The sequence below is a fragment of the Oncorhynchus masou genome, unplaced genomic scaffold (genome assembly GCF_036934945.1).
Source record: "Oncorhynchus masou masou isolate Uvic2021 unplaced genomic scaffold, UVic_Omas_1.1 unplaced_scaffold_181, whole genome shotgun sequence".
Classification (NCBI taxonomy): domain Eukaryota; kingdom Metazoa; phylum Chordata; class Actinopteri; order Salmoniformes; family Salmonidae; genus Oncorhynchus; species Oncorhynchus masou.
Genome location: NW_027016550.1, coordinates 2,379,701 through 2,396,917, shown reverse-complemented (window position 1 = coordinate 2,396,917; position 17,217 = coordinate 2,379,701). Strand labels below are relative to the sequence as shown.

The following is a 17,217-nucleotide window of genomic DNA, read 5'->3' as shown; positions in this document are numbered from 1 at the left end:
ACAGAGCAACATAGAACAAGCAAGACGTAGCATACAGCCAGAGCAACATAGAACAAACAAGACGTAGCATACAGCCAGAGCAACATAGAACAAGCAAGACGTAGCATACAGACAGAGCAACATAGAACAAGCAGGACGTAGCATACAGCCAGAGCAACATAGAACAAGCAAGATGTAGCATACAGACAGAGCAACATTCATAAAAGCAACAGTGTTTCTACACCTCACAAGCTACAGACAACAGATAACATGGAAACCAGCAACACACAGCTTGACCTTTCGCCATGTCTTCATGCATTTTGTGTGTGTGTGTGTGTGTGTAGGTATTGTCTCAGTGTGTGTGTAGGTATTGTCTCAGGACTGTGTGTCTGTGTAGGTATTGTCTCTGTGTGTCTGTGTAGGTATTGTCTCTGTGTGTCTGTGTGTGTGTAGGTATTGTCTCAGGACTGTGTGTGTGTGTAGGTATTGTCTCAGGACTGTGTGTGTGTCTGTGTAGGTATTGTCTCTGTGTGTCTGTCTGTGTAGGTATTGTCTGTGTGTCTGTCTGTGTAGGTATTGTCTCTGTGTGTCTGTCTGTGTAGGTATTGTCTGTGTGTCTGTCTGTGTAGGTATTGTCTCAGTGTGTCTGTCTGTGTAGGTATTGTCTCAGTGTGTGTGTAGGTATTGTCTCAGTGTGTGTGTGTCTGTCTGTGTAGGTATTGTCTCAGTGTGTCTGTCTGTGTAGGTATTGTCTCACTGTGTGTCTGTCTGTGTAGGTATTGTCTCAGTAGGTATTGTCTCAGTGTGTCTGTCTGTGTAGGTATTGTCTCAGGACTGTCTGTCTGTGTAGGTATTGTCTCAGTGTGTCTGTGTAGGTATTGTCTCAGTGTGTGTGTAGGTATTGTCTCAGTGTGTCTGTGTGTGTAGGTATTGTCTCAGTGTGTGTGTGTATCTGTCTGTGTAGGTATTGTCTCAGTGTGTCTGTCTGTGTAGGTATTGTCTCAGTGTGTGTCTGTGTAGGTATTGTCTCAGTGTGTCTGTGTGTGTAGGTATTGTCTCAGTGTGTGTGTGTCTGTCTGTGTAGGTATTGTCTCAGTGTGTCTGTCTGTGTAGGTATTGTCTCAGTGTGTCTGTCTGTGTAGGTATGGTCTCAGTGTGTCTGTCTGTGTAGGTATTGTCTCAGTGTCTGTCTGTGTAGGTATTGTCTCACTGTGTGTCTGTCTGTGTAGGTATTGTCTCAGTGTGTCTGTCTGTGTAGGTATTGTCTCAGTGTGTCTGTGTGTGTAGGTATTGTCTCAGTGTGTCTGTGTGCGTAGGTATTGTCTCAGTGTGTCTGTGTGCGTAGGTATTGTCTCAGTGTGTCTGTAGGTATTGTCTCAGTGTGTCTGTCTGTGTAGGTATTGTCTCAGTGTGTCTGTCTGTGTAGGTATTGTCTCAGTGTGTCTGTCTGTGTAGGTATTGTCTCAGTGTGTCTGTCTGTGTAGGTATTGTCTCAGTGTGTCTGTCTGCGTAGGTATTGGGTGCCAGTAGAATACGACGATGAGGACAAGGAGAAGAAGGAGAGGCACGGCCACCACGGAGGAGAGGAAGAGGAGGAGGAGAGGGTGGAGGAAGACTTCCAGTGTGTTGTGTATTTCTGGCAGGGCCGGCAGGCCTCCAACATGGGCTGGCTCACCTTCACCTTCTCTCTGCAGAAGAAGTTTGAGAGTCTCTTCCCTGGGAAACTGGAGGTACACACACACACACACACACACACACACACACACACACACACACACACACACACACAGTAGGACGAGACATCCCTCGCGCTAGAGGTTCCTAATGTTTTGTCGGTCCCCAATATATCTGTTCTCTGTAGGTGGTCCGTATGACTCAGCAGCAGGAGAACCTCAAGTTCCTGTCTCACTTCAAGAGGAAGTTCATCGTTCATAAAGGGAAGAGGAAACAGAAGATCGATGCCGCCCAGCCCTCCCTCTACCACATACGCACCAATGGCAGCGCTCTCTGTACCAGGTACACACCCCCTCTACCACATAGCACCAATGGCAGAGCTCTCTGTACCAGGTACACACCCCCTCTACCACATAGCACCAATGGCAGGGCTCTCTGTACCAGGTACACACCCCCTCTACCACATAGCACCAATGGCAGGGCTCTCTGTACCAGGTACACACCCCCTCTACCACATAGCACCAATGGCAGGGCTCTCTGTACCAGGTACACACCCCTCTACCACATAGCACCAATGGCAGGGCTCTCTGTACCAGGTACACACCCCCTCTACCACATAGCACCAATGGCAGGGCTCTCTGTACTCAAACTGTAAATCAGGTTACGTGACACTAGAACGGCTGTGACGAGGAGACGTTGTTTTTCAATGGAGGAAGCCAACTGAAGCTCTCCTCTCCCTCTTTCTCCCATTCCTCTCCCTCTCTCCTTCCTCTCCCTCTCTACTTTCTCTCCTCTCCCTCTCTCCTTTCTCTCCTCTCCCTCTCTTTCTCTCTCTCCTCTTTCTCCCCCTCTCCTCTCTTGCTCTCCCTCCCCTCTCTCGCCCTCTTTCTCCCTCACCTCTCCCCTCTCTATTTCTCCCTCTCCCTCCTCTCTCTCCCTCTCCCTCCTCTCTCTCCCTCTCCTCTCTCCCCCCCACCTCTCTTCCTCTCCTCTCCCTCTTTCTCCCTCTCCCTCTTTCTCCCCCTCCTCTCCCTCTCTCTCTCTTTCTCCCCCTCCTCTCCCCTCTCTCTCTTTCTCCCTCCTCTCCCTCTCTCTCTCGCCCCTCTTTCTCCCCCTCCTCTCCTCTCTCTTTCTCCTCTCTTTCTCCCTCTCCTCTCTCCCCTCTCTCTCGCCCTCTTTCTCCCTCTCCTCTCCCTCCCTCTCTTTCTCCCTCTCCTCTCCCCCTTCTCCCTTCTCCTCTCTCTCCCCCTTCTCCCTTCTCCTCTCTCTCTTTCTCCCTCTCCTCTCTCCCCTCTCTCTCGCCCTCTTTCTCCCTCTCCTCTCCCTCTCCTCTCTTTCTCCCTTCTCCTCCCTCTCCTCTCCCCCTTCTCCCTTCTCCTCTCTCTCCCCCTTCTCCCCCCTCTCCCTCTCCTCTCTCCCCCTTCTCCCTTCTCCCTCTCCCTTCTCCCCCTTCTCTCCTCTCCCTTCTCCTCTCCCCCTTCTCCCTTCTCCCTCTCCCTTCTCCCCCTTCTCTCCTCTCCCTTCTCCTCCCTTCTCCCCCTCCTCTCCCTCCTCTCCTCTCCCTCCTCTCCCCCTCTCCTCTCCCTTCTCCCCCTCCCCTCTCCCTCTCCAGGACCATCCAGATAGGAACGGACTCCGGTAACCTGAACTCAGAGTTCTGCTTCATCCTCAAGGTCAGTTATATACCTGAGACACACTGACCTCTGACCTCAATAACACAGGACATATCACACTGAAAGAAACCTTTAACCTGTCAGAACTTCAATTGAGTGTAAAATGTAAGTAGCTTAATAGTGTGTGTGTGTAGGTGCCGTTTGAGAGCACAGACAACCAGGGGATAGTGTATACCTGGGTGGGCCGGGCTGCTGATCCTGATGAGGCCAAACTGGCGGAAGACATCATGAACTGTATGTTTGATGACACCTACAGCAAACAGGTACGTCTGTCTGTTACACCTGTCTGCCTGTTACACCTGTCTGCCTGTTACACCTGGCTGTCTGTTACACCTGGCTGTCTGTTACACCTGGCTGTCTGTTACACCTGGCTGTCTCTTACACCTGGCTGGCTGTTACACCTGGCTGGCTGGCTGTTACACCTGGCTGGCTGTCTGTTACACCTGGCTGGCTGTTACACCTGGCTGGCTGGCTGTTACACCTGGCTGGCTGTCTGTTACACCTGGCTGGCTGTCTGTTACACCTGGCTGGCTGGCTGTTACACCTGGCTGTCTCTTACACCTGGCTGTTACACCTGTCTGGCTGTCTGTTACACCTGTCTGGCTGTCTGTTACACCTGTCTGGCTGTCTGTTACACCTGGCTGTCTGTCTGTTACACCTACCTGGCTGGCTGGCTGTTACACCTGTCTGGCTGGCTGTTACACCTGTCTGTCTGTTACACCTGTCTGTCTGTTACACCCGGCTGGCAGTTTGACTGGTTAACATGGAACCTCTGACCGTGGCAGTTTGACTGGTCAACATGGAACCTCTGACCGTGGCAGTTTGACTGGTCAACATGGAACCTCTGACCGTGGCAGTTTGACTGGTTAACATGGAACCTCTGACCGTGGCAGTTTGACTGGTTAACATGGAACCTCTGACCGTGGCAGTTTGACTGGTTAACATGGAACCTCTGACCGAGGCAGTTTGACTGGTCAACATGGATGGAACCTCAGACCGAGGCAGTTTGACTGGTTAACATGGATGGAACCTCTGACCGTGGCAGTTTGACTGGTTAACATGGATGGAACCTCTGACCGTGGCAGTTTGACTGGTTAACATGGAACCTCTGACCGTGGCAGTTTGACTGCCTAACATGGAACCTCTGACCGAGGCAGTTTGACTGGTTAACATGGAACCTCTGACCGTGGCAGTTTGACTGGTCAACATGGAACCTCTGACCGAGGCAGTTTGACTGGTCAACATGAATGGAACCTCTGACCGAGGCAGTTTGACTGGTTAACATGGAACCTCTGACCGTGGCAGTTTGACTGGTCAACATGGATGGAACCTCTGACCGAGGCAGTTTGACTGGTTAACATGGATGGAACCTCTGACCGGGGCAGTTTGACTGGTTAACATGGAACCTCTGACCGAGGCAGTTTGACTGGTCAACATGGAACCTCTGACCGTGGCAGTTTGACTGGTCAACATGGAACCTCTGACCGAGGCAGTTTGACTGGTCAACATGGAACCTCTGACCGTGGCAGTTTGACTGGTCAACATGGAACCTCTGACCGTGGCAGTTTGACTGGTTAACATGGAACCTCTGACCGAGGCAGTTTGACTGGTCAACATGGAACCTCTGACCATGGCAGTTTGACTGGTCAACATGGAACCTCTGACCGAGGCAGTTTGACTGGTCAACATGGAACCTCTGACCGTGGCAGTTTGACTGGTCAACATGGAACCTCTGACCGTGGCAGTTTGACTGGTTAACATGGAACCTCTGACCGTGGCAGTTTGACTGGTTAACATGGAACCTCTGACCGTGGCAGTTTGACTGGTTAACATGGAACCTCTGACCGAGGCAGTTTGACTGGTCAACATGGATGGAACCTCAGACCGTGGCAGTTTGACTGGTTAACATGGATGGAACCTCTGACCGTGGCAGTTTGACTGGTTAACATGGATGGAACCTCTGACCGTGGCAGTTTGACTGGTTAACATGGAACCTCTGACCGAGGCAGTTTGACTGGTTAACATGGAACCTCTGACCGTGGCAGTTTGACTGGTCAACATGGAACCTCTGACCGAGGCAGTTTGTCTGGTCAACATGGAACCTCTGACCGAGGCAGTTTGACTGGTTAACATGGAACCTCTGACCGAGGCAGTTTGTCTGGTTAACACGGAACCTCTGGCCGTGGCAGTTTGTCTGGTAAACATCATTATAATTCTATGATAAGAACCTGCTTTGACCCGGAGCTCCTTTCTCCTAGGTGATCAATGAGGGGGAGGAGCCGGAGAACTTCTTCTGGGTGGGGATTGGCTGTCAGAAGGTATACGACGAGGACGCTGACTATATGAAGTACGCCAGACTGTTCCGCTGCTCCAATGAGAAGGGATACTTCGCCGTGTCTGAGAAATGTTCTGACTTCTGTCAGGACGACCTGGCCGACGATGACATCATGCTACTGGACAACGGCAAAAAGAGGTGGTACACTACACCTGTCTGTCTATATACACCTGTACACTACACCTGTCTGTCTATATACACCTGTACACTACACCTGTCTGTCTATATACACCTGGACACTACACCTGTCTGTCTATATACACCTGGACACTACACCTGTCTGTCTATATACACCTGTACACTACACCTGTCTGTCTATATACACCTGGACACTACACCTGTCTGTCTATATACACCTGTACACTACACCTGTCTGTCTATATACACCTGGACACTACACCTGTCTGTCTATATACACCTGGACACTACACCTGTCTGTCTATATACACCTGGACACTACACCTGTCTGTCTATATACACCTGGACACTACACCTGTCTGTCTATATACACCTGGACACTACACCTGTCTGTCTATATACAGGGCCTGGACACTACACCTGTCTGTCTATATACAGGGCCTGGACACTACACCTGTCTGTCTATATACAGGGCCTGGACACTACACCTGTCTGTCTATATACAGGGCCTGGACACTACACCTGTCTGTCTATATACAGGGCCTGGACACTACACCTGTCTGTCTATATACAGGGCCTGGACACTACACCTGTCTGTCTATATACAGGGCCTGGACACTACACCTGTCTGTCTATATACAGGGCCTGGACACTACACCTGTCTGTCTATATACAGGGCCTGGACACTACACCTGTCTGTCTATATACAGGGCCTGGACACTACACCTGTCTGTCTATATACAGGGCCTGGACACTACACCTGTCTGTCTATATACAGGGCCTGGACACTACACCTGTCTGTCTATATACAGGGCCTGGACACTACACCTGTCTGTCTATATACAGGGCCTGGACACTACACCTGTCTGTCTATATACAGGGCCTGGACACTACACCTGTCTGTCTATATACAGGGCCTGGACACTACACCTGTCTGTCTATATACAGGGCCTGGACACTACACCTGTCTGTCTATATACAGGGCCTGGACACTACACCTGTCTGTCTATATACAGGGCCTGGACACTACACCTGTCTGTCTATATACAGGGCCTGGACACTACACCTGTCTGTCTATATACAGGGCCTGGACACTACACCTGTCTGTCTATATATACAGGGCCTGGACACTACACCTGTCTGTCTATATATACAGGGCCTGGACACTACACCTGTCTGTCTATATACAGGGCCTGGACACTACACCTGTCTGTCTATATATACAGGGCCTGGACACTACACCTGTCTGTCTATATATACAGGGCCTGGACACTACACCTGTCTGTCTATATATACAGGGCCTGGACACTACACCTGTCTGTCTATATATACAGGGCCTGGACACTACACCTGTCTGTCTATATATACAGGGCCTGGACACTACACCTGTCTGTCTATATATACAGGGCCTGGACACTACACCTGTCTGTCTATATACAGGGCCTGGACACTACACCTGTCTGTCTATATACAGGGCCTGGACACTACACCTGTCTGTCTATATACAGGGCCTGGACACTACACCTGTCTGTCTATATACAGGGCCTGGACACTACACCTGTCTGTCTATATACAGGGCCTGGACACTACACCTGTCTGTCTATATATACAGGGCCTGGACACTACACCTGTCTGTCTATATACAGGGACTGGACACTACACCTGTCTGTCTATATACACTACACCTGTCTGTCTATATACACTACACCTGTCTGTCTATATACAGGGCCTGGACACTGCACCTGTCTGTCTATATACAGGGCCTGGACACTGCACCTGTCTGTCTATATACACTACACCTGTCTGTCTATATATACAGGGCCTACACTACACCTGTCTGTCTATATACAGGGCCTGGACACTACACCTGTCTGTCTATATACAGGGCCTGGACACTACACCTGTCTGTCTATATACAGGGCCTGGACACTACACCTGTCTGTCTATATACAGGGCCTGGACACTACACCTGTCTGTCTATATACAGGGCCTGGACACTACACCTGTCTGTCTATATACAGGGCCTGGACACTACACCTGTCTGTCTATATACAGGGCCTGGACACTACACCTGTCTGTCTATATACAGGGCCTGGACACTACACCTGTCTGTCTATATACAGGGCCTGGACACTACACCTGTCTGTCTATATACAGGGCCTGGACACTACACCTGTCTGTCTATATACAGGGCCTGGACACTACACCTGTCTGTCTATATACAGGGCCTGGACACTACACCTGTCTGTCTATATACAGGGCCTGGACACTACACCTGTCTGTCTATATACAGGGCCTGGACACTACACCTGTCTGTCTATATACAGGGCCTGGACACTACACCTGTCTGTCTATATACAGGGCCTGGACACTACACCTGTCTGTCTATATACAGGGCCTGGACACTACACCTGTCTGTCTATATACAGGGCCTGGACACTACACCTGTCTGTCTATATACAGGGCCTGGACACTACACCTGTCTGTCTATATACAGGGCCTGGACACTACACCTGTCTGTCTATATATACAGGGCCTGGACACTACACCTGTCTGTCTATATATACAGGGCCTGGACACTACACCTGTCTGTCTATATATATACAGGGCCTGGACACTACACCTGTCTGTCTATATATACAGGGCCTGGACACTACACCTGTCTGTCTATATATACAGGGCCTGGACACTACACCTGTCTGTCTATATATACAGGGCCTGGACACTACACCTGTCTGTCTATATATACAGGGCCTGGACACTACACCTGTCTGTCTATATATACAGGGCCTGGACACTACACCTGTCTGTCTATATATACAGGGCCTGGACACTACACCTGTCTGTCTATATATACAGGGCCTGGACACTACACCTGTCTGTCTATATACAGGGCCTGGACACTACACCTGTCTGTCTATATATACAGGGCCTGGACACTACACCTGTCTGTCTATATATACAGGGCCTGGACACTACACCTGTCTGTCTATATACAGGGCCTGGACACTACACCTGTCTGTCTATATATACAGGGCCTGGACACTACACCTGTCTGTCTATATATACAGGGCCTGGACACTACACCTGTCTGTCTATATATACAGGGCCTGGACACTACACCTGTCTGTCTATATATACAGGGCCTGGACACTACACCTGTCTGTCTATATATACAGGGCCTGGACACTACACCTGTCTGTCTATATATACAGGGCCTGGACACTACACCTGTCTGTCTATATATACAGGGCCTGGACACTACACCTGTCTGTCTATATATACAGGGCCTGGACACTACACCTGTCTGTCTATATATACAGGGCCTGGACACTACACCTGTCTGTCTATATATACAGGGCCTGGACACTACACCTGTCTGTCTGTCTATATATACAGGGCCTGGACACTACACCTGTCTGTCTATATATACAGGGCCTGGACACTACACCTGTCTGTCTGTCTATATATACAGGGCCTGGACACTACACCTGTCTGTCTGTCTATATATACAGGGCCTGGACACTACACCTGTCTGTCTGTCTATATATACAGGGCCTGGACACTACACCTGTCTGTCTGTCTATATATACAGGGCCTGGACACTACACCTGTCTGTCTGTCTATATATACAGGGCCTGGACACTACACCTGTCTGTCTGTCTATATATACAGGGCCTGGACACTACACCTGTCTGTCTGTCTATATATACAGGGCCTGGACACTACACCTGTCTGTCTGTCTATATATACAGGGCCTGGACACTACACCTGTCTGTCTGTCTATATATACAGGGCCTGGACACTACACCTGTCTGTCTATATAGGGCCTACAGGGTCTGTCTATATATACAGGGCCTGGACACTACACCTGTCTGTCTGTCTATATATACAGGGCCTGGACACTACACCTGTCTGTCTATATATACAGGGCCTGGACACTACACCTGTCTGTCTATATATACAGGGCCTGGACACTACACCTGTCTGTCTATATACAGGGCCTGGACACTGCACCTGTCTGTCTATATACAGGGCCTGGACACTGCACCTGTCTGTCTATGTACACTACACCTGTCTGTCTATATACACTACACCTGTCTGTCTATATACACTACACCTGTCTGTCTATATACACTGCACCTGTCTGTCTATATACAGGGCCTGGACACTACACCTGTCTGTCTATATACACCTGTACACTACACCTGTCTGTCTATATACACTACACCTGTCTGTCTATATACAGGGCCTGGACACTGCACCTGTCTGTCTATATACACCTGGACACTACACCTGTCTGTCTATATACACCTGGACACTGCACCTGTCTGTCTATATACAGGGCCTGGACACTGCACCTGTCTGTCTATATACACCTGGACACTACACCTGTCTGTCTATATACACTACACCTGTCTGTCTATATACACTACACCTGTCTGTCTATATACACTACACCTGTCTGTCTATATACAGGGCCTGGACACTGCACCTGTCTGTCTATATACACCTGGACACTACACCTGTCTGTCTATATACACCTGTACACTACACCTGTCTGTCTATATACACTACACCTGTCTGTCTATATACACTACACCTGTCTGTCTATATACAGGGCCTGGACACTACACCTGTAATAGTGTTTCCTGTCTCTCTCTCTGTCAGGTGTACATGTGGGTGGGAACTCAGACCAGTCAGGTAGAAATTAAACTCAGCCTCAAAGCCTGCCAGGTAAGCGATGTGACCCTCTCGCGCCTCTACTGTAATGATTTTCAGGCTGGAATTGAATCCGATCCCACTTTGTCAGCTATGATCCATTTAAAGGCAATGTTCCTGTTCCAAGACCACATTCACAGTGAACCCTGCACATGTTGGCTCAATTACCTTTAAATGGAGCACAGGAGACAGAGTGATGGGATTGAACCCTGGCCGCCTTTTCATGATTTACTGTGTCTAGATGTCATTCTGTCATTCTATTGTTTTACTAGATCTTTACTGTGTCTAGATGTCATTCTGTCAGTCTATTGTTTTACTAGATCTTTACTGTGTCTAGATGTCATTCTGTCAGTCCATTGTTTTACTAGATCTTTACTGTGTCTAGATGTCATTCTGTCAGTCTATTGTTTTACTAGATCTTTACTGTGTCTAGATGTCATTCTGTCAGTCTATTGTTTTACTAGATCTTTACTGTGTCTAGATGTCATTCTGTCAGTCCATTGTTTTACTAGATCTTTACTGTGTCTAGATGTCAGTCTATTGTTTACTAGATCTTTACTGTGTCTAGATGTCATTCTGTCAGTCTATTGTTTTACTGTGTCTCGATGTCATTCTGTCAGTCTATTGTTTTACTATATCTTTACTGTGTCTAGATGTCATTCTGTCAGTCTATTGTTTTACTAGATCTTTACTGTGTCTAGATGTCATTCTGTCAGTCTATTGTTTTACTAGATCTTTACTGTGTCTAGATGTCAGTCTATTGTTTTACTATATCTTTACTGTGTCTAGATGTCAGTCTATTGTTTTATTAGATCTTTACTGTGTCTAGATGTCAGTCTATTGTTTTACTAGATCTTTACTGTGTCTAGATGCTGTCAGCACCACTTCCGCAGCTCAGATAGTTGTTCCATGTGAACATAATGAAGGTGGTTTTGTCTCCTCTAGGTCTACATCCAGCACATGTGAACATAATGAAGGTGGTTTTGTCTCTTCTAGGTCTACATCCAGCACATGTGAACATAATGAAGGTGGTTTTGTCTCTTCTAGGTCTACATCCAGCACATGTGAACATAATGAAGGTGGTTTTGTCTCTTCTAGGTCTACATCCAGCACATGTGAACATAATGAAGGTGGTTTTGTCTCCTCTAGGTCTACATCCAGCACATGTGAACATAATGAAGGTGGTTTTGTCTCCTCTAGGTCTACATCCAGCACATGCGTTCTAAGGAGACGGAGACCCCCAGGAAGCTGCGTCTGGTCAGGAAGGGAAACGAGCCACACTGCTTCACACGATGCTTCCACGGCTGGGGCGCCTTCAAGACTGCGCTCGCGTAGACACGTCTACATGCCACGGTCTTTAGGACCACGCTGGGTCTATGTTGGCTTTATCATATCAGCGTTTTACCGGCTTGATTCCCCAGTCACCCTCCCCGTTCCCCTATCCCCCCCCCCCGTTCCCCTTCCTGCCTCCCCTCTCCTCCCTCCTCTGCGGATCTCCGTGGCAACGACATGCCCGTTCTGACATCCCAGACACAGAGGAATCTGTTGTGTGTTTCAGTGATGGGTCCGGGCCGTAGATTTTTGTAATACCAGATATAGATGTATATTTACTAGACTGCCATCTTCTACTGTACTGCAGCAGCTCAACGTGCGCACGCATGGCTGTAATTGTGCACGCTGTCACTTGCAGACACTATTTATGGATTTTATATGAGAATAAAGTTTCAGTGAACCTGCTACCTGGTCTCAAGTTGACTTTGCTTTTCATTTTACGTATCTATTCAACCTGTTGTGGCGGGGAAAATCTGATTGTTGCAGTTCCGGATTTGTCCACTCAGTGTAAATGACTTGTTTTATAACCTTCTGATCGCTGGAGACCAGTCGTCATGGCAGCAAACTGAAGCATGTCAATTTTTGTCTGTTAGATGCTACTGCTGGAGCTAAAAACACAAGCATTTCACTACAATGTGACCAAATTAAAATGTGTTGTTGAAAACGCTGTGACGTTATGCAGAATTGAAATTGTACGGCCGTTTAACTTGCAGGGACGTGACCACTAGTCAAGTCTTTCAGGACACTTGAGTGTCACAGCATCCGCTGGTCTGATCGTTCCGGTTAATTCCACGGTTCGTTCCCTTCAGGTGGTAGTAGACCAGCGGTTCGTTCCCTTCAGGTGGGAGTAGACCAGAGGTTCGTTCCCTTCAGGTGGGAATAGACCAGAGGTTCGTTCCCTTCAGGTGGGAATAGACCAGAGGTTCGTTCCCTTCAGGTGGGAATAGACCAGAGGTTCGTTCCCTTCAGGTGGTAGTAGACCAGAGGTTCGTTCCCTTCAGGTGGGAATAGACCAGAGGTTCGTTCCCTTCAGGTGGGAATAGACCAGAGGTTCGTTCCCTTCAGGTGGGAATAGACCAGAGGTTCGTTCCCTTCAGGTGGTAGTAGACCAGAGGTTCGTTCCCTTCAGGTGGGAATAGACCAGAGGTTCGTTCCCTTCAGGTGGGAATAGACCAGAGGTTCGTTCCCTTCAGGTGGGAATAGACCAGAGGTTCGTTCCCTTCAGGTGGGAATAGACCAGAGGTTCGTTCCCTTCAGGTGGTAGTAGACCAGAGGTTCGTTCCCTTCAGGTGGTAGTAGACCAGAGGTTCGTTCCCTTCAGGTGGTAATAGACCAGAGGTCCGTTCCCTTCAGGTGGTAGTAGACCAGAGGTTCGTTCCCTTCAGGTGGTAGTAGACCAGAGGTTCGTTCCCTTCAGGTGGTAGTAGACCAGAGGTTCGTTCCCTTCAGGTGGTAGTAGACCAGAGGTTCGTTCCCTTCAGGTGGTAGTAGACCAGAGGTTCGTTCCCTTCAGGTGGTAGTAGACCAGAGGTTCGTTCCCTTCAGGTGGTAGTAGACCAGAGGTTCGTTCCCTTCAGGTGGTAGTAGACCAGAGGTTCGTTCCCTTCAGGTGGTAGTAGACCAGGGGTTCGTTCCCTTCAGCTGGTAGTAGACCAGAGGTTCGTTCCCTTCAGGTGGGAATAGACCAGAGGTTCGTGAACTTTCTCAGCCTGGGATCCAAGTTTTGGAGAATATGCAACTATACATATCAGTACATTTCACTGCCCTTTTACATTAAATATTTGTTTATTTCCCCCATTAAAAACACTCTTACATATCTGTCTAGGTTGGAACTGTTGTAGACAAACAACCCAGAACTGTGTGAGTGGGTTCTCAGTCAGGAGACCACTTCCTGCTGTAGACAAACAACCCAGAACTGTGTGAGGTGGGTTCTCAGTCAGTCAGGAGATCTCTGGTCTCCAAACCCATTCTCTCAGGGATAGATAACCCTGGAGATCTCTGGTCTCCAAACCCATTCTCTCAGGGATAGATAACCCTGGAGATCTCTGGTCTCCAAACCCATTCTCTCAGGGATAGATAACCCTGGAGATCTCTGGTCTCCACACCCATTCTCTCAGGGATAGATAACCCTGGAGATCTCTGGTCTCCAAACCCATTCTCTCAGGGATAGATAACCCTGGAGATCTCTGGTCTCCAAACCCATTCTCTCAGGGATAGATAACCCTGGAGATCTCTGGTCTCCAAACCCATTCTCTCAGGGATAGATAACCCTGGAGGTCTCCAAACCCATTCTCTCAGGGATAGATAACCCTGGAGATCTCTGGTCTCCACAACCAAACCCATTAGATAACCCTGGAGATCTCTGGTCTCTAAACCCATTCTCTCAGGGATAGATAACCCTGGAGATCTCTGGTCTCTAAACCCATTCTCTCAGGGATAGATAACCCTGGAGATCTCTGGTCTCCACAACCAAACCCATTCTCTCAGGGATAGATAACCCTGGAGATCTCTGGTCTCCACAACCAAACCCATTCTCTCAGGGATAAATAACCCTGGAGATCTCTGGTCTCCAAACCCATTCTCTCAGGGATAGATAACCCTGGAGGTCTCCAAACCCATTCTCTCAGGGATAGATAACCCTGGAGGTCTCTAAACCCATTCTCTCAGGGATAGATAACCCTGGAGATCTCTGGTCTCCAAACCCATTCTCTCAGGGATAGATAACCCTGGAGATCTCTGGTCTCCAAACCCATTCTCTCAGGGATAGATAACCCTGGAGATCTCTGGTCTCCAAACCCATTCTCTCAGAGATAGATGACCCTGGAGATCTCTGGTCTCCAAACCCATTCTCTCAGGGATAGATGACCCTGGAGATCTCTGGTCTCCAAACCCATTCTCTCAGGGATAGATAACCCTGGAGATCTCTGGTCTCCAAACCCATTCTCTCAGAGATAGATGACCCTGGAGATCTCTGGTCTCCAAACCCATTCTCTCAGGGATAGATAACCCTGGAGATCTCTGGTCTCCAAACCCATTCTCTCAGGGATAGATAACCCTGGAGATCTCTGGTCTCCAAACCCATTCTCTCAGGGATAGATAACCCTGGAGATCTCTGGTCTCCAAACCCATTCTCTCAGGGATAGATAACCCTGGAGATCTATCTGGTCTCCAAACCCATTCTCCCAAGGATAGATAACCCTGGAGATCTCTGGTCTCCAAACCCATTCTCTCAGGGATAGATAACCCTGGAGATATCTCAAACTTCCTGTTTTCCTCAAAAAGCATCTTGCTTCAATCAGTTTATTCCAGTTCAGAATAACAATTATTATTGTATTTTAACAGCAACAGTTCCAACCGAGACTAGTTTTCAACAGTCATTTCTACAGTCAGATGTACAGTAGGCCTGATCATATTATATCTGTTCTGTTACTAAGGGTTGAACTATCAGCAGCTGGCTTCGGTGAATGTTAGATATTATCTGTGTACAAGACCAGGGGATTGTTAGAAAGAGTTAGTTAGTCCCTTATTTCTGCTGATCATCACCCATTATAAAATGACAATGTCTTGCTAGTTGACTGACTGGTCCACAGTCGAAGCCCAGTTTCCTGAATCATTCTGTCCTGTTCTGAAATAACTCTCTGGGTTTACCATCATGGTGTGTGTTTGATCAGGACGTGTCGTTATTTAATTAAATGTGTTCGTTATCAGAGACTCATTACTAAGCACTTCCACACACACAAAACACATTGTGGACGCTCCTCATACGTTTGTATGAAAGACAGAAACTCATCGCTGTATTTGGGTTTCATGACAATTGAGCTCAGTGAGAACTTGTGGTTAACATGAGTCCATTTGATGAGAACTTGTGGTTAGTTTGATGACAGCGATGAGTGGGAATAAAAAAAAATCAGTGACTGTCAGCGCTGCGTCGTGTGTTGCGGAATGCGCTTCAACAAAACTGCAGAAAAAAACGATCCGGTAAAACCGCGAAGTACATCGGCAACTCCCACATGAGCAGCTGCCAAACTGAGCAGAGAGCGATGATGCACTTGAACAAATAATATCCAGTAATTCATGAAATCATTATAACACGTTACTCTGACCCATACGTTATAGAAAGGCAGGTATAGACATCATTACATGGCTTAATGTGCTTCCTCTAAACGCTGTCACGGCCGTGTGGTTGTTGCTGAGGATCATTAACAGATGTAGAGAACTACATTCTTCTGGCGCGGGGCGCAGACGAAGACGTAACCGTTTGAACCCGACGCATGGCGCAATAGTTGGCCGGTGTCGTCAAACAAGTCCATGTGTCGTAAAGTGGTTCGTTCGGTTCCACACGATTCCTTGTCTGTTTGCGACGCTTTAATCTCTCCGTAACAGGAAAACCCAGCAGTTCCCAGGCTAAAGCCAACTATGAATGAACAATCTACCATTCCACTGTTTAATTACTATATTGTAATTACTTCGCCACCATGGCCTATTTATTTTCTTAACTTACCTCATTTGTACTCACTGTATGTTTTCTTTTGTTCTTCTGTATGTTTGTTATTCCATGTGTAACTCTGTGTTGTTGTTTGTGTCTCACTGCTTTGCTTTATCTTGGCCAGGTCGCAGTTGCAAATGAGAACTTGTTCTCAACTGGCCACCTGGTTAAATAAAGGTTAAATAAATCAAATTCTACACCCAATAATGACAAAGGTTTTGAGAAATGTTTTACAAATACCTTATTTATATACAGTACCAGTCAAAAGTGACTCTTCCAAGGGTTTTTATTTTTTACTATTTTCTACATTGTAGAATAATCGTGAAGACATCAAAACTGTGAAATAACACACATGGAATTATGTAGTAACCAAAAGATATATATTTAAAATTCTTCAAAATAGCCACCCTTTGCTTCGACAGCTTTGCACACTCTTGGCATTCTCTCAACCAGCTTCATGAGGTTGTCACTTCAATTAACAGGTGTGCCTTGTTAAAATCAATCCTGTCTCTTAATTTGTTTGAGCCAATCAGTTGTGTTGTGACAAGGTTGTGGGGTATACAGAAGACAGCCCTATTTGGTAAAAGACCAAGTCCACATTATGGCAAGAACAGCTCAAATAAGCAAAGAGAAACGACAGTCCATCATTACTTTAAGACATAAAGGTCAGTCAATACAGAAAATGTCAACAACTTTGAAACCCTGAAATGAGTAGGTGTGTCCAAACTGTTGACTGGTACAATAAGTATTCAGACCCTTTTGCTACGAGACTCGAAATTGATCTCAGGTGCTTCCTGTTTCCATGAATCATCTTTGAGATGTTTTTACAACTTGATTGGAGTCCACCTGTGGTAAATTCAATTGGTTGGACTTGATTT

At 47.6% G+C, this 17,217-nt stretch overlaps 1 protein-coding gene across 1 annotated transcript in view; it reads left to right on the top strand.

The window, feature by feature from the left end:
- LOC135538759 (protein flightless-1 homolog) overlaps nucleotides 1–11,962 on the top strand; it is a gene marked incomplete at its 5' end in the record, with an annotated part of 71,734 nt that extends 59,772 nt beyond the window's left edge. Inside the window, 7 exons of the mRNA XM_064964666.1 lie at nucleotides 1,493–1,709; nucleotides 1,841–1,995; nucleotides 3,266–3,326; nucleotides 3,461–3,589; nucleotides 5,585–5,815; nucleotides 10,471–10,536; nucleotides 11,722–11,962. Of these exons, the coding sequence (XP_064820738.1) occupies nucleotides 1,493–1,709; nucleotides 1,841–1,995; nucleotides 3,266–3,326; nucleotides 3,461–3,589; nucleotides 5,585–5,815; nucleotides 10,471–10,536; nucleotides 11,722–11,856 (994 nt within the window). The remainder of the gene's footprint in view (nucleotides 1–1,492; nucleotides 1,710–1,840; nucleotides 1,996–3,265; nucleotides 3,327–3,460; nucleotides 3,590–5,584; nucleotides 5,816–10,470; nucleotides 10,537–11,721) is intronic.
- Nucleotides 11,963–17,217: the final 5,255 nt, after the last annotated feature.